Source organism: Mauremys reevesii, linkage group 6 (assembly GCF_016161935.1).
Source record: "Mauremys reevesii isolate NIE-2019 linkage group 6, ASM1616193v1, whole genome shotgun sequence".
In the NCBI taxonomy this organism is placed as follows: domain Eukaryota; kingdom Metazoa; phylum Chordata; order Testudines; family Geoemydidae; genus Mauremys; species Mauremys reevesii.
In genome coordinates, this window is record NC_052628.1 from 5,254,814 (window position 1) to 5,278,261 (window position 23,448).

At 47.0% G+C, this 23,448-nt stretch overlaps 1 protein-coding gene across 5 annotated transcripts in view; it reads left to right on the plus strand.

The window, feature by feature from the left end:
- NOL6 (nucleolar protein 6) overlaps nt 1–23,448 on the plus strand; it is a 67,439-nt gene that overhangs the window by 37,431 nt on the left and 6,560 nt on the right. For 4 of the 5 annotated variants that reach the window (XM_039544984.1, XM_039544985.1, XM_039544983.1 and 1 more), the window contains exon 24: nt 15,365–15,565. The exons of the other annotated variant lie outside the window; for it this stretch is intronic. In XM_039544984.1, the coding sequence (XP_039400918.1) occupies nt 15,365–15,565 (201 nt within the window). The remainder of the gene's footprint in view (nt 1–15,364; nt 15,566–23,448) is intronic. 5 annotated transcript variants of the gene reach the window in all.

Genomic DNA, 23,448 nt, shown 5'->3' on the forward strand with positions numbered 1-23,448 from the left:
GTTAGTTTTAAACTTGTTTCCTGCTCATTTCATCGAGTGATGTGATGTTTTGTGGGCAGAAGGGAGGAAAACCCCTAAAAAAGTTGTCGTCAACATTTAGCCAAAAAATTGGAAAAAGTCCATTTTTGTATGAAAATCTGTCTGGGTTGAAAAATTTCCACCTGCTGTTAAACCCAAGACAAGGGTAGACATTGTTGAGAGAAAAGAGAGCCAAGTCTGATCCCTGTGGAGCTCTGTAGAGGTTTCACCGTAGAGGTGCTGGGCCTCTTTTCAGTGCAATCAGTGCCAAATGGTAGCCTCTTAGCTCACTCTGCCCCGCCTTCCTCCTCCTCATTATGCTGCAGTCTGAGTTACTTAGCATCATGGAGCGGGGGCTGCATTTTGAAAACTAACAGCTGTGGAAGTGGCTGTTCTTCAAAGAGCCCAGAAGAGGGTGCGCTTGCTTCAGGCGGCTGATTCTCTTCCGAGACAAGCATTTGGGAAAGTGAGGACGATTACATGTACCGTACAGCTGTTCCGTAAATGAAAAACTCTTCATGTTAGGCCAGAGCCATGTGGGGTCAGTAATGATCTTCCGTAGCTGTTCCCTGATGTGTTTGAGGTGCTTAATATTGCTCAGAGGAGTCTGAAGTGCCTCAGGTGAGGATTAAGCCACCAGCATTCCTGTGTGGTAGGCAGGGGAAGTACAGAATTGCTTCCTCCACCACTGAAATAAAACCACCTCTGGGGTGCATCGTGGCAGCAGTTTAACTTTCAGGCACAGCAACGTTACGCTGCTGTTCAGAACGGGAAGGGAAGGACGGTGCCTCTAACTGAAAGTGCAAGTGGAATTCTGGGAGGCAGAATGTAATGACCGGAGTGACAATGTGGCCCGGACTTTGGGGCTCATGCGCGGACTCTTGCAAAAGGATCTCCGGTTTAACCTGTCAGCAGAAAAATAGCACCCCCTAAAACCAGGCTTGGGCGTTTGTCTGGGAATGACTTGGCAAGAGGAGCACCCCTCGCTCAATGGCCCGTGTCGCTTCCTGCAGAAATCAAATGTTCCTAAACACAGACTAACCGTATTTCCCAAAGGGAAAACAGGCCACTGCGTGGGGTTACCCTGAGCCTCCCCTGCCCCCCATGGGTCCGAGTCCTCCTCTCCCCCTACTCCCGCAGAGGGCTGGCCTGAGCCCCCCTCCCTGCAGGAGGCTGGTGTTGCTGCTCGCTGGAGCCCTGCCTACCCCACACCTGAGCTCTGCGCGGAGCTGGCATGACCGTCACCACCCCCTCCCATGTTCCTCCGCAAACCACTTCTTTGACAAAGTGGGCATTTGTCCCGTTTACTCTTGGCAAGGGTAAAGTGCCTACTTTTGTCAAAAAAGTCAGGACGGCCCGGGCAGGGCTTAAAATAGGGACTGTCCCAGCCAAAACGGGACGCATGGTTACCCTACCTAAACAAGTTCCTGTCTCGCTGGACCCTGCTTAGCCTGTAAGACTGGAGTACAACGCACCATGCTGTAGGTACAGATTGAGATCAGTACAGCTGAAGGGAGATCTGAGCGTTGGGTTGTACCCATATACGTGTTGGAAGCCGCGAGACTCTGCCCTAAGCTCGGCCCACAGTCCTGAACTCCTCCTACAAGCCCAGAGGAGCTGTCTGTTTCTGCCAAAACGATCAACAGCAAAATTAGTTACCAGTGATATTAAAGTCTTGTCTGTGCTAAGAAATTGAACAGTTGCTGAGAGCAGATTAGACCTAGGTGATAGTAATAGCCAGAGTCGCACTTTCTCTCTCCTGAAGATCTGTTCTTTTTTTTTTCTGTTTTTATGCTGCTACTGTCCATAGTTCCTTGTCTCCTCAAATATCACCGTCCGTGGTGCAATACGTTTGTTCGCTCGTTCTCTTAGAGTGCACGTCACTGATTGGCTCAGATCCTCTTATCTACTCACTGAAGAACTGTGGCCCCAATCCTGTGTGGCGAGATCCCTGTTGAAGTCAGTGGGGTCTGTGCAGGCACATGGGTGCACCCATCTGGAATGTCCTGGAGAACAGGCGCTATTTTTATAAGGACTCCCTGCTTGTGTTAGCGACGTCCTTTTGTTCCTTGGCATAGATCGAAAATGTGGTTCAGTGTCTTCACCAACTTGAATTGTTAATTCCATTCTCTCCATCATTTATCTGCACTTGTTTTCTCCCCAGCACCTCTTTCCGCTGAGGTACGTCTAAACCCTCTGGTTTATTCCACATCAGAGCCTGCTTGGATTAGCATTAAACACATGATGCTCCCTTCCCTTTACCCTGCAGTCCTTTACTGACACCGTGAGTTCTCGTTTGGTCCCCTCTCCCTACTTTCCATTTCCAGAGCAGGTCTGTTTTTAAACCTCCCGTCTCGGAGCAGCCCCTTGTGGGGAAGCCCCATTAGTTGCTGCTTATTCCTTGAATTCTTGTTTTCAAAGGAAGTTGATTTGTTGGTTGCCAGTGCTTTATCTAGAGCTTTACCCCTTAGAATTACCTGCATTTTGGATACCGTGGCGTAAAGGGAGAATGTTAATTGAGCCTGCAAGTTGTTTATTGAGGAGGAAGATATTGGGCGTCTGATCATGAGCAGCCTTTAATGACTTCTAACGAGACTGGTCACAGCGCTAAGAATAGGCCCAGATTCTTAATTCTTGCAAGCCCCAAGTCTCATTTTCAAAATTGGCATTGTCACGGGGATTCAGTGGGACTTCGGTTTGTTGGTGTTGCAGCCCCGAGTAGAGCAATCCCGGAGGACCTCTGAAAATCTGAGCCTGTGCTTGTGAGCAGGATCTGGCCCCAAACATTTTCTATTTTTTTCCTCTGTAATGTTGTGTGCCTGCTGGAGCACAAGCTTCCAGGGCCTGGTGCTAGGAGAGGCTGAGCACCCCCAGCTCTCATTGAAGCTAGCAGGGCTTAAGAGGAAGACTGGCCTTGTGGTTAAGACAGTAGATTGGCGTTCAGGAAATCTGGGTTCAATTTCCAGCTCTGCCACAGACATCCTGGGTGGCCTTGGGCCCAGCTTTGTACAGTTATTTAGGTGTCGTTAAAATCAGCATTGCATTAAGAGCCGCAGCGCCTGAACAGCTTTAAAAACCTGGGCCTTAATCTCTAGCTGGGCTCAGTAAAATGAGGACGGCAGCACTTTCTTTCTCCTTCCAGCACTTCGCCTGTCCTGTCACTTTGCATTGTCAGCTTTTCAGCCCAGGGAGTGTCTGTCTGCTACTAAGTGTTTGTACAGCTCCTAGCTTGATCCGAGATGGAACCTCTGTGTACTACTGCAGTCCAAACAAGGAGTAATTAATGGCCCTAAGCACCTTGTAGGGTTGGGCTCTACGGGTCTGTTTTGGCAAACTTGCATTGGTAGACCATAGACACCAAGCTTTTTAAATATGAAAGCAAAAAATAAATGATTCTTCTGTGGCTGAGGAGGCCCATGGTGGTCAGGGACTTCGGCCCAGAGTCTGTGAACTGAGCCTCACTGGGAGGCAAAAAGCTTTACATAGCCACAGGTGTCTGCGTGGATCTGATTGCGGGATTGGGGCTTGATTTTACATAAGAATAACAAATGTCGCTTGTTTTTCTAGACTGCGTTATTGTAGCCGCCATGTGAGGCTTGGGGAATCCTCTTCCTGCATGCAAGTTGATCTTGGGTTTTAATAAGCTGTGGTAAAGCTTTAATTTAAATTTTGTTTTTTGAACCAGGTCAGGGACAGCGTGCAGTTCCAAGGATTCTCTTGCAAACAGTGGCTTTTGTTTATTCCTGCCTGCTCCTCTTACTCATCTAAATGGCAGCGTGGGAGCTGGCAGCCTACTTCTGCAGTGAATAGGAAACCACGAGGGGCGAGGGAAAGAGACTTTAAGTGCAATATAATAATGCTAATAACACAGCAGAATGGAGATATAAAGCATGGGAATTGGTTCCTGTGACAACAGCAGCCTGGAGCATGTGTTCATTTCTTATTGTCTGTGCTCTCAAGCTGTACATAAGTGTATCCCAGTTATTTCTGACTTCACTGCTCGTAAGGACTGCCAGGTTTGTGTGCGCGCAAGGGGGCATCTGTGATCCCATGGACTTTGTATGGGGCTATGTTAACTTGTGGCATCAATGTTTGTGAATTTCCGACTCTTATATGTTTCCTACCTCAGTCCCTGGTGTTTTGTGGACACTGCATTTTTCAAGGGGTCTGCTAATTTGGGGCACTTTCATTTTGGGTGCCCAACTTGAGACGTACAAGGCCAGGTATTTCCGAGGTTCTGAGCACCGATGGCTCTTGTTGAAGGTGTAATGCTTCCTTGTCGGTTTGGGCGGGGGTGGGGAGGGGAGAGGGAGTGTAGCGGGGGAAAATGGCTGAAGGTGCGGAGACACTTACTGGACTGCTGACTGCCAGGTCGGAGCCAGCCTTTGCTGGATCACGGTAGGACCTTCTGCGTGAGGGCTGTCCGTCTCCCTCCCACGGTTTGTCTTTGTGCTCCTCATCTACTTCGATGTTAGAGCTGGTGGGGGTGAGAATTAAAAGGGAATAAAAACCAATCTCTCTCTTTTTTTTTTTTTTAAAACACTGGGGCATTTGTAATCCCCTTCTCCCATGAGAAATGGCTTGAGAATGCTTGTTGAAATTTACACACACACACACACACACACACACACACACACACACACACACACACACACACACACACACACACACACACAATTTTCCATGGGGCAGAAGCCAAGCCTGGGATGCTCCACCCTGAGCAGTGGAAACTTCAGAAAGTCATGAGCAACTCGCACTGATGTTTATGTGGGAAGGCTCGGGCAGCTGGAACTCCAGCTGTCACTAGTGCTCCATCTGTAATCCCCTTGTGCACACACCCCTTATTCCCCCCCCTCCCCCCAACGGCTGGTTGTGTTACTCCATCGGCCCGTGTTGCTGCAGAGGCAGGTGGAGGTGTTCCATGGAGCCTGCCCTTGGCAGGGCTCCCGGCAGCTTGGGCGAGGCCTTGCATTCCACTGGGTCAGGGATTGACAGCTGCTGTTGGGTATTTGTGCAGCCTGGGCACCTCTCACGGGGGAGTTTGGTTTCTTCGTGTGTCTTCACGTCTCTCCTTGTCTAGCTTGGTGGAAAGCTGCCTAGAATAACTCTCAGGAGCCATCTTTGTTGGCTGCTGTTTTGTTTCCATGAGGAGGTTGCCTCTGGCTTGGGCTGGCTTTTATATTAAATTACTCAGCTGGAAAGAAAAGGCATTGTGGGAAAGGAGGTGGGCATGGGCACTGCACGTGAAGCTTGCCTTGTCTTTCCAGGGTGGGACTCTGGCACTGCCGAGAGCAGCGTGCGGGATAGGGATGTGTGGATCCTGAGCTGCTCAGGCTTGGCACGAGGGCCGAGCTTTTTCAAAACTCATAAATCTGTGTCTGAAAGTGGTGTGGTTTCCAGAATGGCTGCCCAAGGGACGCACCCAGCTCTGACATGCTGGGTTATATAGGCGTGGTCCTAGGGCCCTACCAAGAGGGACTCCAGCTGAGACAAAGCAACAGCCATTGCCTTGCCCCCTCTCTGCTTCCTCACCTGCTTTTCTCTCATGTAACCGCTCCCCCCTCTAGCCTGTTTCCTCCGTGTAGGCTCCCTGCCATCCTGACTCTCCTTGGCTGCCCCTAGCTCCAGGCCAGATCTGCTCCAGCCCCTGCTTCTGCGGCTGGTTCCCTGAGAGAGGCTTGTGATGGCGCCTTGTACTGACAGGAGTCAGGACAAGCCCCACACGTGGGCTAGCGAGGAGGCAGGGCAAACCATTTGTATTAAGACCATAGAAGTGGTTGGAAGGGGGGATAAGGATAGAGAGGGGGAGGCTGTGCTGCCGTCACCACAGAGATGTCATCACCGTGTCTTATTCAGCAACTCTTGAACAGTTAAGTGATGCTTTTGGCATGTCGCTCGTTCATTCTGGGCACTGGGGAGATGTTCGTGACACCAGCTCTGTCACTTCCCTTCTATGTGACGCTGAGCAAGACACTTCCCCTCTATGTGACGCTGTTTCCCCTCCTGCTCTTTGCCTGTCTTGCCTACGTAGATTGTAATGAATAATAACAGAGCAACGTGCAAACAGGAATTAAGTCTTTTTTCAAAACCTGAAAGAGGTTTTTGTCCCCTTTTACAGGTAGTTAAACAGAGGCACAGAAAGATGCACTCACCCACCCAGTGGGTCATTGGCAGAGCTGAACCCTTCACTTCTCGGCTCTAACCAATGGGCCATATCGACCTGTGAAGGTCAACAGGCAGGAACTACAAAGACTTGAGAGCAGAGAAATTTTTCATAGTAGCTAGAGAAAAAACAAATTCCTGACCCTACAAATCTGTCATGATACACCTGCGCTGACCTGGTTTATATTCTTGGGTGGGTTGGCAGTGCCTAGCAAATCAAGCTGGGATATGAAATCCGGACTTCCAGAGGTGCTGGGAAGTGTATTAGTTTTAAAATGAAGAAATTGAGCAGCTGCCATTAGAACGGAGCTAACAGCAACTCTGAAAGTCTGTGTCTTTCCCAGACTCTGCAATGCTGGTACCACCATTCATTTCCCAGCAGTTTCAGTGTGATGAATGATCAATAAAATATTAACTTCCATTGCGGGAAATGCCTGCACCGTTCATGGGTACAGAGAGAGTAGGAATGGGGGCATATATTTTGAACCCCCCTGTTTTGCTTAACCAGGCCTCAGCCAGATTAAAACTCCACAGCTGAGATTTTTCAAAAGTAAGTTAGGGAATGTAGAGAAACTCACCATAAATATCAGTTGAAGAAATGTGTCTGAAGCCCTGAGATGGCTTTGAAAATCTCAATCTATGTATTAAAGGAAAATAAAAACCCAGGAAAATGATATCTTCTGCCAATGTTAGAAGTAACATCTTAGTATTAACGCTGAGTCAAATGTATTTTTGACATTAGTAGCTTACGTTTTCCATTTCTCTCAGCTTGGGCAATGAAAATAGACTAGTTCGTTTCACTTTTGTGTTTAATAAGTTTCTAGTTAACTTTCCTTTTGGGGTCTCGTTTAGTGCTGTTATGTTTGGGTTGAAAACGCTGCAAGAGGAATATATATATTATTTTTTAAAATACTCTGTTTGTTAAGAACATAAGAATGGCCCCACTGGGTCAGACCAAGGGCCCATCTAGCCCAATACCCTGTCTTCCGACAGTGGCCAGTGCCAGGTGCCCCAGAGGGAATGAACAGAACAGGTGATTATCAAGTGATCCATTCCCTGTCGCTTTAGTTGTTAAACTAAACAAAAAAAAAAAAAGAAAAGAAACGTTTCTGTTGGTCTTTGGCATTGTGAAAACTCATTTTAATAAGGACTCTTTTGGGGCCGGTTGGAAGTGGCAGCTTCCTTCTAATATATAGTCTTATTTAGTCAATCTTTATCTAGCTGCCAGTTCAGCTTTCTTTTCACTATATCAGTGGCATAGAAGAGGTTCAGAGAAGGGCAATTAAAATGATGAGGGGTTTGGAACGGGTCCCATATGAGGAGAGATTAAAGAGGCTAGGACTTTTCAGCTTGGAAAAGAGGAGACTAAGGGGGGATATGATAGAGGTATATAAAATCATGAGTGATGTGGAGAAAGTAGATAAGGAAAAGTTATTTACTTATTCCCATAATACAAGAACTAGGGGCCACCAAATGAAATTAATGGGCAGCAGGTTTAAAACAAATAAAAGGAAGTTCTTCTTCACGCAGCGCACAGTCAACTTGCGGAACTCTTTGCCTGAGGAGGTTGTGAAGGCTAGGACTATATCAGCGTTTAAAAGAGAACTGGATAAATTTATGGAGGTTAAGTCCATTAATGGCTATTAGCCAGGATGGGTCAGGAATGGTGTCCCTAGCCTCTGTTCGTCAGAGGGTGGAGATGGATGGCAGGAGAGAGATCACTTGATCATTGCCTGTTAGGTTCACTCCCTCTGAGGCACCTGGCATTGGCCACTGTCAGTAGTGAGGATACTGGGCTAGATGGACCTTTGGTCTGACCCAGTACAGCCGTTCTTATGTTCTTAAATTCTTTCTGATGCTGGGAATAAGTATATCCGTGGTGCAAAGACTTGAGCAAAATGACCCCCATTAAGCAATGTTTGCGGCTCAGCAGAGCCAAGCACCAAATGACGGGGGATATCTGGAAGGTGCTATAAAAGAAGGTGCAAATAAACATGCTGGGAAGAAGTTACAGGCTAATAAAAAAAACATGGATAACAGATTAAATTATTGCTCTGATGGTCGAAAGAGGGAAGGTAGAAGCACAAGGATTGACAACAGAAAAAGAATACCAAAGATTTAATACAATGATAAAGGATAAATGCAGATTAGCAAAGTTTGAATGGCTGAATGAGAAATGCGAAGAAATTGAACAATTGGATGAAGATAAAGTAAGATGCATCAGAAGATAAGAGCCTTTAATTACAGAAGAAAGGTGATCAATATGATCCTTAAGGACATAAACGGACAATGTTTGACAGACCCTAAAGATAAGATGGATAGATGGTGAGAATATATCAAGGTATTATGTGGTGGCGATAGGCCTGAAAAACCTCAAGTATAATCAACCAAGTCCACCAGTAATGGGTAAAGAAATCATGGAAGCAGTAAAATACTTCAGAATGGAAAAACACTAGGATGTGTTGTAATAATTTCTGAATTATTAAAAACCATAAGCGATGAAGGTTTGAAAGCCCTGCCAGAGGTTATGAAAGATGTTTGAGATGGGGAAAACTTCCAGAAGATTTTACAACCTCATTGTGTATCCACATCCCCCAAAAGAACAATGCTATGGACTGTAAAGACTACAGAACAATCAGCATGGTATCACAGGCCTCGAAGATACTCCTGTGAATTGTTCAAGACTGAATACAAAGAAAGAGTGATTAAGTCAGTGAACAACAACACAGCTTCAAACATGGAAGGGACACGATAAACACCATTATGAACTTGAAGCTCATCTTAGCAAGATCAGCTGAAATGGGGAAGCCAGTTTACTTGTGTTCCATTGAGTTCCAAAAAGCGTTTGACAGAATCTGCCCCTACAAATAGCTCAGGCTATTAAGAGCTGTAGGGACTGATGGAAATGAATGCTGAGTGATAAAACAGTGATACTGGAGTCAGAAGGTCTAATGGAGATTGAGAGAAGGCTGTATAATGTCACCAACTTTATTCAACATTTATAGTGACTGTTTTATTAAATTAATTGAGAAACAGGAAAGGGCATTAAGATGAGTGGAAAATAGATTGTTAAAATTTGCTATGCAGATTGACACAGTGCTGTTGGGGATTCAGAACATCCAATGAAGTTAGCGGAGATGATAAATGAATATAGCAGGGGAGTATAGTCTAGAGCAGGGGTTATCAATCTTTTTTCTTAATGAGGCCCTCTCCAACATGCTATAAAAACTCCAGGGGCCACCTGTGTCACAGTAACTGGTTTTCTGCATGTAAAAGCCAGGGCTGGCGTTAAGGGGTAGCAAGCAGGGCAGTTGCCTGGGGCCTCGTGCCACAGTGGCCCCTGAAGAGCTATATTGTTCAGGCTTCGGCTTCAGCCTCGGGTGGCAGATCTCAGGGCCCGGGCGTCAGCCCCATGCTGGAGGGCTTCGGCTCTCTGCCCTGGGCCCCGGCTCTCTGCCCTGGGCCCCAGAGATGTAATGCTGGCCCTGCTTGGTGGCCCCCCTGAAACCTGCTCACAGCCCCCCAGGGGCCCTTGGACCCCTGGTTGAGAACCACTGGTCTAGAGTTGAGTGTGGACAACAGAAGAACGGCTATACTGGGTCAGACCAAAGGTCCATCCAGCCCAGTATCCTGTCTACTGACAGTGGCCAATGCCAGGTGCTCCAGAGGGAATGAATAAAACAGGGAATCAAGTGATCCATCCCCTGTCGCCCATTCCCAGCTTCTGTCAAACAGAGGCTAGGGACACCATCCCGGCTAATATCCACTGATGGACCTAATCTCCATGAATTTATCTAGTTCTTTTTTGACCCCTGTTAAAGTCTTGGCCTTCACAACATCCTCTGTCAAGGAGTTCCACAGGTTGTCTGTGCGTTGTGTGAATAAATACTTCCTTTTGTTTCTTTAAAACCTGCTGCCTATTAATTTCATTGGGTGACCCTTTAGTTCTTGTGTTATGAGAAGGAGTAAATAACACTTCCTTATTTACTTTCTCTACACCAGTCATGATTTTATAGACCTCTATCATATCCCCCCTTAGTCGTCTTTCTTCCAAGATGAAAATTCCCAGTCTTACTAATCTCCCCTCATATGGCAGATGCTCCATACCCGAAATAATTTTTGTTGCCCTTTTCTGAACTTTTTCCAATTCCAATATATCTTTTTTGAGATGGAGTGACCACATTTGCATGCAGTATTCAAGATGTGGCAGTACCATAGATTTATATAGAGGCAATATGATATTTTCTGTTTTATTATCTATCCCTTTCTTAATGATTCCCAACATTTTGTTAGCTTTTTTGACTGCCACTGTGCATTGAGTGGATGTTTTCAGAGAACTATCCACAACAACTCCAAGATCTTTCTTGAGTGATAACTGCTAATTTAGACACCATCATTTTATATGTATAGTTGGGATTATGCTTTCCAATGTGCATTACTTTGCATTTATCAACATTGAATTTCATCTTCTATTTTGTTGCCCAGTCACCCAGTTTTGTGAGATCCTTTTGTAGCGCTTTGCAGTCTGCCTGGGACTTAACGATCTTGAGTAGTTTTGTATCATCTCCAAATTTTGCCACCTCCCTGTTTCTCTTTTTCCAGATCATTTATGAACATGTTGAATAGGAGTGGGCCAAGTACAGACCTCTGGAAGACATTATTTACCTCTCTCCATTCTGAAAACTGACCATTTATTCCTACCCTTTGTTTCCTATCTTTTAACCAGTTACCAATCCATGATCTTTCCTCTTATCCCATGACGGCTTACTTTGCTTACTAGCTTTTGAGAGGGACCTTGTCGAAGGCATTCTGAAAATCTAAATACACTCTATCCACTGGATTCCACCTTGTCCACATGCTTATTGACCCCCTCGAAGAATTCTAAACAAGACAAACTATGGTGATATGCAAGGATCCTGGGAAAACATGCAGTGTTCCAGTGAATGACACAACCGTACAGCAAGTGAGAAACTATTACTACTTAGGAACCATTATTATAGAAGATGGAAGATTGGATACTGAAGTTAGCACAAGCATAACAAGAGAAAAAGAGACATCCTGGAAGAATAAACATCTGATGAGAGAGAAATCTGAAGACTGAAGTCTGACTCGTAAATTTACTTTTGGTCTGTGTTAAATTATGACTGTGAAACATGGACATTCAGACAATCAAGAATAAAGAAGATACAATCCTTTGAATTATGGTGTTATAGAAAAATTCTGAAAATATCATGGATAGACCGTACAACCAAGGAAAAAGTATTGGAGATGGTTGGAAATCAGGAAATGCTAGTTAGAGATCTTATGAAAAGAGAGATTTGATTTGCAGGGCACATTTTTAAGAGGTTCAGTGCGTGATGCATATTTATCGGCACTGGAAGGAAAGTTAATGGCAGAGGAACATGAGGCAGAAGAAGAGAAGATCGTGGATGGATGATGTGGTCTTCTGGGTGGATCAAAAGGACTATTCATCCACAAAGAGATTAGCAGAACTGGCTACTCTAGTTGCAAACTTCCTGTTGCTTGGCTTCTCCATTACTGAACAGGGCAGCCGTGCCAGAAGGCAGAGCCAGAGTGCGGCTAATCCGTTTCATCAGGCTAATGGCTTGGCTTCCCACCAGAGTTGAAGCTGTTTCAATTAAAAGTGTGATGTTGTACAATGTTAAACCGGTGCAACTTTGTGTGTAGACTGGCCTAAATTAGCTTCCTTTACTTTGGACAGTGGCTTGGAGGGGTCTGGCAGTACCTGAATATTAGCTCTGTGTGGTTGATATGACTCTCAGACCAAAACTTCAGCTGCATGTTTGAGGACAGAGCAGAGAGGTAACCGAAGCTGTGGCTAGTGGAAGGAGCTGGTGGGACTGAGTTCCCTGTGGCTGGGCGTTAACATCACAATGTCCCAGCCACGGGGCTTGGCATTAGTTGGTTCCTTCATTGGCAGTTTCAACAGGAAAGTTGAGGATCTAATGGGCTATGAAAATGGAATTCGTCTCTCTGTCTTAGAGGTGGTTCCTCCAGCCCTGAGGCACCTTAGCAGGGCAGCATGGGGGACGCTTGCTGGTCTACCCTCGGAGCTGTAACGTTCTCTGGGGAGATCAGCGGACACGGTTTCCAGGGCCGTGGAGGAAAAACGCCTTGTAAAATGCAGCTGCGAGCTGCACCCTCCTCAGTTGAATCAGAAAGGATGGAATGCGGAGCAGGGAGTGGCTGCCGTAACCAGGCCGTGCTGCACCCTGACCTTTCTCATGTTTTTGAGACACTTGGGGCTGCGGTTCAGACTGGTCCGTGAGGCTGAGCAGAACTCTGCCTTGGACTGTGCCAGGGCAGCGGGACCCCTGCTTTTCTCCATTAGCATCCTAGCTGTTCAGGCTCCTTTGGGAGGTAGCACTGAACAAAATCTCCTGCCCATCAAATCTCTTCTCCTGCAGAATCCGAAATCTTCCCAGGGCCCTGTTCTCTAGACAGGACCACCCGCCAAGCTCTTTCTCTCTTACTTTCCTTTTCCCTAAGGGCAGAGCAGGCCAAATGGAGCAAGCCGGAGGCCCTCCACCTGCAAAGGGACTTTGGCAGATGCTCTGCGGCAGCTTCTCGCAGGGTTGGGGGGAGGCTCAGTCTGAATAACTCTTTAGCCTGGCCCTGCCGGCTAGGCCACAGACACACTAAGAATTCCGGGCTGTCTGATTGTTACCCTCCCCAAAGCCTGGCTGCTGACCAGCCTCCACGCCTTCCTGAGTGGCGTTCCCCAACCCGTGTGTTCCTGTGCTGATGGGGCAGTGGCTGGCGACATCAATTATTCCACAGATGAGTTGCTTTTTCCATTTTAACGCAGCGGCGGCCAAATCCCCACATCTCCTCTCTGTCCAAATATTTATCTGTCCAGCATCGTTCTGCTCTGTTAATCATAAACCCGTCTCCTCCTCCGCCTGTGCGTGGTTGAAGACTCAGCTGCCCTCTGAGGGACCGGCTCTAGCACTGGGGCGGTGGAAGGCCGGAGATGGAATCCCCACGTCCCCAGGCACAGTGGCTAGGGGGTTGTGAGGGTGGAGGACGTCTCGTGTTACATTGCCCTAGAGATTCCCTTCAGTTTAGTTCAGCTCCACATGCCCTCTGCAGGGAGCCTGTTGATGCTGGGAGTCCACGCCACCCTACATCCTCTTTGTCTCCCTAGCCAATGTCACCCTTGACCTCCGTGATCTTTGGGTGCCTCCTTACTGCACCCCTGAGGGTCCCTGACATTTTCCCTCTCCCAATCAGTTTTCTGTCTCCTGGGCCTTACCCTCCTCTCACACACAAAGGAAGCCCCGTGGGGTCCACCCGCCTCTAGCCAGGTCCCTAAGAAGGCTACTGTCAGGTCTTCTGGCCAGGGCTGCCTGAGGGTCTGGGGCTCCTGTGCTCCTCTCCTCTGAGCTAGTGGTATTGCTGATCAGCATTGCTCCCAGCTTCAGTGGGCAGGGGAGTGAGAAGCAGAGCCCAGCTGGCCCCTCCCCACCTCTGGGCCAGAACACAGTGGCTCGGTCTCTCAGCAGGCCTGGGAGCCCAGAGTGGAAAGCAGCCGCCGTCTCCCCTGCCCCGATCATCCGACGTGACCAGATTGCGACTGGCTCTTCGCAAACTGTGGGTGGGTGAGAGTTCAGACTGCACGACAGCAGCTAGGCAGTGCATTTTATTCCCATCATCGTGGCTGGCTTCAAGTGACCTTGCAGCAGGGAGAAAATCCCAGGCTGATGAGAGCGGGGAGGCGACACTGAGCATGGCTCCGGGAATCCTGTTTTTCAATTGTTTACTGCTCCCTCTGTTTGAACTTGGCACAAAGCTCTGGTTCCCTTTTCAGAGAGGAGGCTGCAGCATGCAGCCCACCAGAAATGAATGCATTTAGGATGCTGGGGTTTCTTCCCTGGCCTGCTGACGAATAATCTAACGTCCTTTCCATTCCCTCTCTCTTTAATCTGTCATGACTCCCACAGACATGTCCTGAGCAAGTAGCGCAGCGGCTGCCCTACACTGAGAGAGACCCTGACTTAGCTTCCCATGCGGTTTGAGACACTGGATTTAAATCCTTCCATCAGTGTATCCACATGTTGCTTGACTCTGCTGGAGGGTTTTCCCGGCCCCGGTTGCACCCATTAGTGAGGGCTGCTCTGTTCCCCCTGTAATGTGAATCTGATTCGTTTGCAGTGATATGCACGGAGTTAATATCTTGCATGCTGCTGATCTGGGCGTTGTAACCATAATCTGTGGCTCTTAGGATCTTTCATTCTGAGGCTGTCAAAATGCTTTATGGGGTAGATACAATTTAACTCTACTACCCAGATGGGGAAGCCAAGGCAAGAAGAGATTTAAGGGTGTGTCTACACAACAACTAGACGCCCGCTGCTGGCCCATGCCGACTCGGGCTCATGGGGCGGTTTCATTGCAGCGTAGGCTTCAGGGCTCGGGCTGGGTCCTGGGCTCCAGGACCCTGCAAGGTGGGAAGGTCCCAGAGCTCGGCTTGGCTACACAGCAGTGAAACAGCCCTGCAGCCTGAGCCCGAGTCGGCTGACACAGGCCAGCCAACAAGCCCTCGGTGACTTGTCCGTGGTCTTTTAGCAAGTCAGTGGCTGGGCTGCGAGTTGGGCCCAGAAGTCCTGACTCCTCCTCCCTGCTCCAGTCACTAGATCCCACTCCAGGGCCCCTACTCTAACTAGGGATATAAAATGTTCATTGGGTAACTGATACGCCTCAGTTTCATTGGCAATGTGTTAATGTTTGAACTCGGCTGCGGGCCCTATGCCCAGGACTCCTGGCAGCTGGGACCCAGGGCACACATGGGGCTGGTGGGGAGCCCCACGTCAAACATGGGGATGCTGCAGCAACCCCCCATCCCAACCGCACTCCTAGGTCCCCACCTCTGGTGTGAACTCCTTAATGGTTAAACGATTTTAATAGTTTCAACAGTTACTTTTTTTTAAACGCTATTTGCATCCCTAACTGTAACCACTTGGGTTGATTAAAAAGCCCTTTCAGCAAAGGTACTGAAACAAATACTGGCCTGGAATGGGACATTGAAGAGTTAATGATGCTGGGAACTTGGTGGGGTATCGTTCCCTCCTCCAGGATACCTGGGCATGAGATCCACGGCTCCTATACTGTATCCTGCATATTGCAAGCAGTGTTACCCCTGACTCCCTCTCCTTCCCTTCTGCAGATGGTCTTCCGCCCACCGCTGGATTTCTATGACATCCTTATCCACCTGAATGCCAAGCAGATCCCCAGGCACCTGGAGGGCGTGGACCGACCGGCGAAGTCCTTCAGCCGGGGAATGCTGAAGAGTGATGCTATGGTCAAGACCCTCGCTTTCCCAGTGGTGGGTTATGATCCAGTACAGTGCTACCTCCAGGAGCTGAGGGTAAGCGTGGCTGCGGGCCTCAGGGGTGGGTGTGCACATGTGCTCAGCTGCTCTGTGTGGGTATCTTGTGTGCAGATTGTTTTCACTGCAGGAATTGGATACTGGAACCTCTCCATCTTCTGCATATAGTGACTGCATCTCTATTCCACGGGAGTGAGGATGTCAGCTGGTGAAAGAATCGCCATAGCAGATAGCACCTGGAGCCCTGCGTAAGGACCTCGCAATCCCAGTGCAAATGATGGCCCTAACCATGTCTTCGTGGCTCAGTTAATTTAATGTTTCTCTCTTCGAGCGCCTGATAGAAAAGAGGAGTACGGGGGAATGGCTGTGTCCACATCTAGGTGATGCTGCACATGATGGCTGTTTGGTAGCCTATGTGACATGAGTCTGGATGCCGCAGGTGTCCACAACGTGGAAACCACTGCAGCTGGCACTAATTGTCTCCTTGGTAGTCTCAGCAGGGAAACTGAGGATTGAACCAGCCATGGGAACTGAAGTTCTTATTCGCTCATGAAGGATGGTCTCTCCAGGGTTGGTTTCAGGCACGTTAGCGAGGGGAAGCCTGCTCTGTGGATAAACAGAGAACATCAGTGCAGCATGTTTCACCAGTACATGCTGGCAAAGCCCTTGTCACCTCACCTGTGTCAGCCACCCAGTGGGCATGTAGCAGCAGCTTTAGCAGCGTTCAATCTGGGCAGCAGATGCTTTGTGGGCATGCAACCCTGTCTCGTCAGCTGCTGTGCGCGAAGCACTCTGGTTTGGGAAGGGCTCCCAGCTTTGCATGGAAGATCATGGTGCAGAACCCGACTAGCGGGTGTGACACCAGTCTCCTGGCAATGGAGACTGGCCCAGAGGTACAATAATGTTCATAGATCCATCCCTAGTACAAGACATGGTGATCCCAGTTGAGGGTGATTTTCCTCCTCAAAGACCAGATGGATGGGAAGATGGACCCCCTTCTTAAGGAGGGACTTTGAAGCCTCTTTTGCTTATCCAGGGAGTAGGCTCTTTGGGGAAATCCCTCTCCTGGTGTCTGGAAATCAAGAGACTCATAGGTCCCCAAGATTTCGGAGCGGTCACTGCAGTTCTCTCCAGTCGATGTCGGGAGCTCATTCAAAGAACAGATTCATACAATGGCATGGATGGAGAAGGAGCTTTGAGGTAGCATTAACTGGCTTGAGCTCAGCACAATTAGCTATCACTGAAAGCATTAGCCGCAAAGTTGAGCAATAGAGATGTTCTAACTATGTCCAAGCACAGCTACAGTAGCTTTTGTCAGCAAACAAGGAGGCACCAGATCCACAGCCATGTTACGAGAAACCAACCTGCTATGTTCATGGGCAGAGAAGAACCCTTTGTCCCTTTTTGAGCTCTTGGCATAAGAGGAGAGTTAAACACCAGGGCAGAGTGGTTGAGCAGACAGAGGAGAGAGCCAGAGAAGTGGAGTCTTCACCCAGAGATCTTTGACTCAATACTCAGAGCCCTCGGTCACCCATTTGCTTCCCAATTCAATGCAGAGATTCCCACTTTCTGCCCCAGGTGAAGGGTTCACTGACCTGTCGCCATGGATGCACGCTTTCCGTGGCTGGAAGGGCTGCTGCTGTCTGCCTTTCCACAATTTGCAGTGCTCCCCAACGCAGTTCAGAGGCTACAAAGCAGAGGGCAGAGGTAATTCTGACAACAGGAAAACACAGGATCATGTCCCAGCCAGATTTTTTAGAGCAGCGTCTCGTGTCAACCCTACTCCAGTTTGCAGGATTCCCCCTTGGTACCTAAACTTAGTGCTAAATGGCTTACTAAGAACCCTTTGAACCTCTGTGATAAATGTCCTTATTTCCTTAAAAGTGGCTTTCTTCGTAGCACTCAGCTCTCACTTCTGCAAGAAGAGTTTCAGAACTGGGAATCTCATCAGTAGAACCACAGCGCTGCGTCTTCCATCAGGACAAAGTTTTAAGAAGCAATGCAGCTTTCATGTCCAAGGCAAATTCAGTATTCCAGAGGTCACAAAAGAGTCCTTCCCCTCTTTCTGTCCACATCCTACTGAAAACCTTTGGCATACCCTGGATGTTAGGAGAGAGTTGAAAGATCTACATCAAAGATACAGAAGAGTTCAGAAAATCATTGACTCCTTTTCTTTTATTCCATCTGTTGGTGAAAGGTCATTGTTTTATTCCATTCATTCATGTCCAGGTGGATACAATGGTGCAAAACAGAAGTTTACAAGGCCAGAAACTCAGAGTTCCTCAGTGGCTACCTCCTGGACTGAAAGATTTTGTGGACTCTCTTTGTAGCGTGCATAAGTTTACAAAGTATTACAAGCTTCTCAAAAGCAGTATTTGAGCAAAGGATTCTGCAAATTCTGCATGCTGTGGTTCCACAGATTAAAAGTCTATTTACTCAACTGCATAGAGTTTTGTTATATCAAACCCTCCCTGAATGCAGACTGCTCCTGGACAGCCCACTGTAAGGGGTCTGTGGATCTTCTGTGTGCAGAAGAAAAAGGAAAAACCTTTCGTCTGGTGGGCAGGTCCACAGACCCCGGACAGTGCGTCTTCTCCTGTAATGGTTTGCCAAGCGGCAGAACCAGAACTCTCAGGGAAGGATAGGAGTGGCCAGCCCTTTGAAGATCCTGGTAGGTTTGAGATGCTTCCATGCACTGAATTCTCTAAGGATTAACTAACAGTTATTGAACATAGTGAAATTCAGAAATTTTAATCTGAACATTTCCTACTGCAAAGCAACTTATTTCTGCCTTAAAGCAATGGTGGGCAAATATATATGCTCATACATTATGAGAGGAGGAAAAAAATAGACTTCTGGGGATGAAGAAGATTTTTGTCCTGGATATGATGGAATCTGTGGACCCTTCCCTCTAGAAGAAAGGAAACGTTTGTTCTGAATAAAGGCCTCTCTGACTGGTGAATCTGGCAAGTAGCTTTACGAAATTCTCTGTTGTCATGTTGCAAAACAAGTCCGTGACTCGTAGTATACAGGCAGATGTGCCGATGGGTGCGTGTATGCATGTACACCTACTCGCCCATATATAGTTCCAATATTTCTCCCACATTCTCTCTGAGGTTAACTTCAGCTAAGAGGATGTGTATTAGTCACTTGATATACTCTTTATCCTCCACCGTTTGCAACACCCTCCTAGAAATTGCAGAACAATGGTCTGTCTCCCTACAGAGTCTGTGGAGCAATCTTCCAAAGAAAGGAGTGAAAATTCAGTCATGCGAGACATTCGCAAGACAAAACAGTGCACCAGTAAGCAATACTATATGGAACAGCTCTTCCTTTGTCAGGGAGTTGGTCCAATGGGGCTCTTCCACCTCTGTCTTGTGCGATTCGCCGACTCATTTTGTTATGCTCATACAAAGTACACTAGATTTTTTTTTTTTATAGGGGAGAAGGCAACACGCCGCATTTATTGAGAATACAGCAGTTAGCATATCCTTTTTAGTTACATATACACATGCACACAGTCCTGCCAGTCGATGTTTATCGTTACCAGTCCAGAGTCTGCATCAATTTAGTGGCCAGCAAGATTGGTCGCAATGGGGAGCGGGGCTCTGTCGGTTGTGAGCCGATGCTTTTGGAGTTGTGGTAAGACGAACCCAAAGCCCCATGGCAAAGCACCCTGTTTTTAGTGGTCCTTTTTTTGGTGTTGAAGTCAATGGATTTTGCTGATAGTTTGACAGGTTACTTTTTAATTGGTGTTATTTTTTGATTTACAAACAGCAGTGTTGTATATTGAGCAAGAAAGGCATTATAAAGTAAACCTCACTAAATTTGGTGATTAAAATAGTTTACACTGTGGCGTGGCAGCATTTTTTACATTTAATTAACATAAACACAATTTAAAATCCTAAAAACAAACACAAAAAAAGACTAGAGGGTCTAGTTTGTAATGCATATAGGAAACAAGACCCCATTTTTTTTTATAATAGAACTTACTCTAAAACAAAAGGGGACCATAATCAGTCATAAGGACTGTTCTGGTCTATCCCTGCCTTATTCAGTACAGACACTGGCAGTCTGTTAGATGTGTTTCTACCAATGCCCTAGAGGGTCATTTCTTTTTGCTATTTAAAAAGGATGGCTGGCCGGATGAACTTAAAACATATATTAATACATTTGATATATACTATATTATGACCTTTTAATACAAATGTAAAATCCTACCCCTACAATTTGGCAACCTTTTATTTAATGCAGCCCAAAGAACATGGCTGCTTTCCTTCTGTGGTTGGCGCACGCAGAACAGTATTTCGGCAGGCCCATGCAAATCTCTGGGAACCCAGCCATTGGTTTCTAGTGTGTTGCACAAAAGTGGTAGCTCTTCTGTTTTGTCCTTTTTTCAAATTTCTTGGTGACTTTCAATCTCTATGGGCAAATTCCAATCCTGGTGTCATTTTCCTTCTGTAATGCCATTGGATACTGAAACTGTCCTCTGGCTGGCTGCCTAGACGTTGTCATAAGAACATAATAAGAACATAAGAATGGCCGTACCGGGTCAGACCAAAGGTCCATCTAGCCCAGTGTCTGTCTACCGACAGTGGCCAATGCCAGGTGCCCCAGAGGGAGTGAACCTAACAGGAAATGATCAAGTGATCTCTCTCCTGCCGTCCATCTCCATCCTCTGATGAACAGAGGCTAGGGACACCATTCTTACCCATCCTAGCTAATAGCCATTTATGGACTTAGCCACCATGAATTTATCCAGTCCCCTTTTAAACATTGTTATAGTCCTAGCCTTCACAACCTCCTCAAGTAAGGAGTTCCACAAGTTGACTGTGCGCTGCGTGAAGAAGAACTTCCTTTTATTTGTTTTAAACCTGCTGCCTATTAATTTCATTTGGTGACCCCTAGTTCTTGTATTATGGGAATAAGTAAATAACTTTTCCTTGTCCACTTTCTCGACATCACTCATGATTTTATATACCTCTGTCATATCCCCCCTTAGTCTTCTCTTTTCCAAGCTGAAGAGTCCTAGCCTCTTTAATCTTTCCTCGTATGGGACCCTCTCCAAACCCCTAATCATTTTAATTGCCCTTTTCTGAACCTTTTCTAGTGCTAGAATATCTTTTTTGAGGTGAGAAGACCACATCTGTACACAGTATTCGAGATGTGGGCGTACCATGGATTTATATAAGGGCAATAATATATTCTCAGTCTTATTCTCTATCCCCTTTTTAATGATTCCTAACATCCTGTTTGCTTTTTTGGCCGCCTTTGCACACTGCGTGGACATCTTCAGAGAACTGTCCACGATGACGCCAAGGTCTTTTTCCTGACTCTTCCCCCTGACCCTGGGAAAACAAGTTCCTGAGGTGCTCCTGAGCCTCAGAGTGCCAGTCAAGATAGTGATTATCCCAACAGCGAGGCCTGCAGAGTGCAAATGGCAAGTGCTTTTAGGAAATATCTTAAGCGAATAACTACAGTTTAATTTTCATTAGGAGTTATGGGCAGGTTTTTAACGAGAGCACTTAGCATGTTCAAAGGCCCGAACAAACCTTAATTTACTTTACGTACAATATTAGTTTACTTATATATTGTAGACTTATAGAAAGAGACCTCCTAAAAGCGTTAAAATGTATTACTGACACACGAAACCATAAATTAGAGTGAATAAATGAAGACTTGGCACACCACTTCTGAAAGGTTGCCGACCCCTGCAGGTAGCTGTTCTGTGGGGAAGTGGTAGACTTTAGTCTGTAGGGCTAGGAGAGAAAACACAACATGATCCCTGTCTGGAAGCTGAATAACGATGACCGTAATTAACGACTGGAACAATTTCCCAAGGGTCATTGCGGATTCTCCGTCACTGACAATTTTAAAATCAAGATGGGATGTTTCTGCTGTAGGGATTCATTTTGGGGCAGTTCTCTGGCCCCGGTTCTACAGGAGGTCAGACTAGATGGACGACAATAGGCCCTTCTGGCCTTGGAATCTATGAATCTATTCCTGGCAGCCGCTCCCATGAGTTTGGTCCTAGAATCATAGAATCTCAGGGTTGGAAGGGACCTCAGGAGGTATCTAGTCCAACCCCCTGCTCAAAGCAGGACCAATCCCCAACTAAATCATCACAGCCAGGGCTTTGTCAAGCCGGGCCTTAAAAACCTTTAAGGAAGGAGATTCCACCACCTCCCTAGGTAACACATTCCAGTGCTTCACCACTGTCTGAGTGAAAAAGTTTTTCCTAATATCCGACCTAAACCTTCCCCACTGCAACTTGAGACCATTACTCCTTGTTCTGTCATCAGGTACCACTGAGAACAGTCTAGATCCATCCTCTTTGGAACCCCCATTCAGGTAGTTGAAAGCAGCTATCAAATCCCCCCCTCATTCTTCTCTTCTGCCGACTAAACAATCCCAGTTCCCTCAGCCTCTCCTCATAAGTCATGTGCTCCAGCCCCCTAATCATTTTTGTTGCCCTCTCCTGGACTCTTTCCAACTTTTCCACCTCCTTCTTGTGGGGCCCAAAACTGGACACAGTGCTCCAGATGAGGCCTCACCAATGTTGAATAGAGGGGAATGATCATGTCCCCCGATCTGGCAATGCCCCTACTTATACAGCCCAAAATGCCGTTTGCCTTCTTGGCAACAAGGGCACCTTGTTGACTCATATCCAGCTTTTCGTCCACTGTAACCCCTAGGTCCTTTTCTGCAGAACTTCTGCCTAGCTACTCGGTCCCTAGTCTGTAGCAGTGCATGGGATTCTTCCATCCCAGGTGCAGGACTCTGCACTTGTCCTTGTTGAACCTAATCAGGTTTCTTTTGGCTCAGGTCTCTCTGGTATCCTATCCCTGCCCTCCAGCGTATCTATCGCTCCTCCCAGTTTAGTGTCATCTGAAAACTTGCTGAGGGTGCAGTCCACACCATCCTCTAGATCATTAATGAAGATATTGAACAAAACCGGCCCCAGGACCAACCCTTGGGGCACTCTGTTTGATACCGGCTGCCAACTAGACATAGAGCCATTGATCACTACCCATTGAGCCCGACGATCTAGCCAGCTTTCTATTCACCTTATAGTCCATTCATCCAGCCCATACTTCTTTAACTTGCTAGCAAGAATACTGTAGGAGACCATATTCCTCTCCTCTAAGTGCTTCAGAATTGATTCCTAGAGGACCTGCTCCATGATTTTTCCAGGTATTGAGGTGAGGCTGACTGGCCTGTAGTTCCCCAGATCTTCCTCCTTCTCTTTTTTTAAAGATGGGCACTACATTAGCCTTTTTTCCAGTCATCCGGGGCCTCCCCCGATTGCCATGAGTTTTCAGAGATAATGGCCAATGGCTTTGCAATCACATCAGCCAACTCCTTTAGCACCCTCGGATGCAGCGCATCCAGCCCCATGGACTTGTGCTCGTCCAGTTTTTCTAAATAGTCCTGAACCACTTCTTTCTCCACAGGGGGCTGGTCACCTCCTCCCCATACTGTGCTGCCCAGTGCAGCTGTCTGGGAGCTGACCTTGTTCGTGAAGACAGAGGCAACAAAAGCATTGAGTATATTAGCTTTTTCCACATCCTCTGTCACTAGGTTGCCTCCCCCATTCAGTAAGGGGCCTGCACTTTCCTTGACTTTCTTCCTGTTGCTAACATACCTGAAGAAACCCTTCTTGTTACTCTTAACATCTCTTGATAGCTGCAACTCCAAGTGTGATTTGGCCTTCTGATTTTTCACTCCTGCATGCCTGAGCAATATTTTTATACTCCTCCCTGGTCATTTGTCCAATCTTCCACTTCTTGTAAGCTTCTTTTTTGTGTTTAAGATCAGCAAGGATTTCACTGTTAAGCCAAGTTGGTCGCCTGCCATATTTACTATTCTTTCTACCCATCAGGATGGTTTGTTCCTGCAACCTCAATAAGGATTCTTTAAAA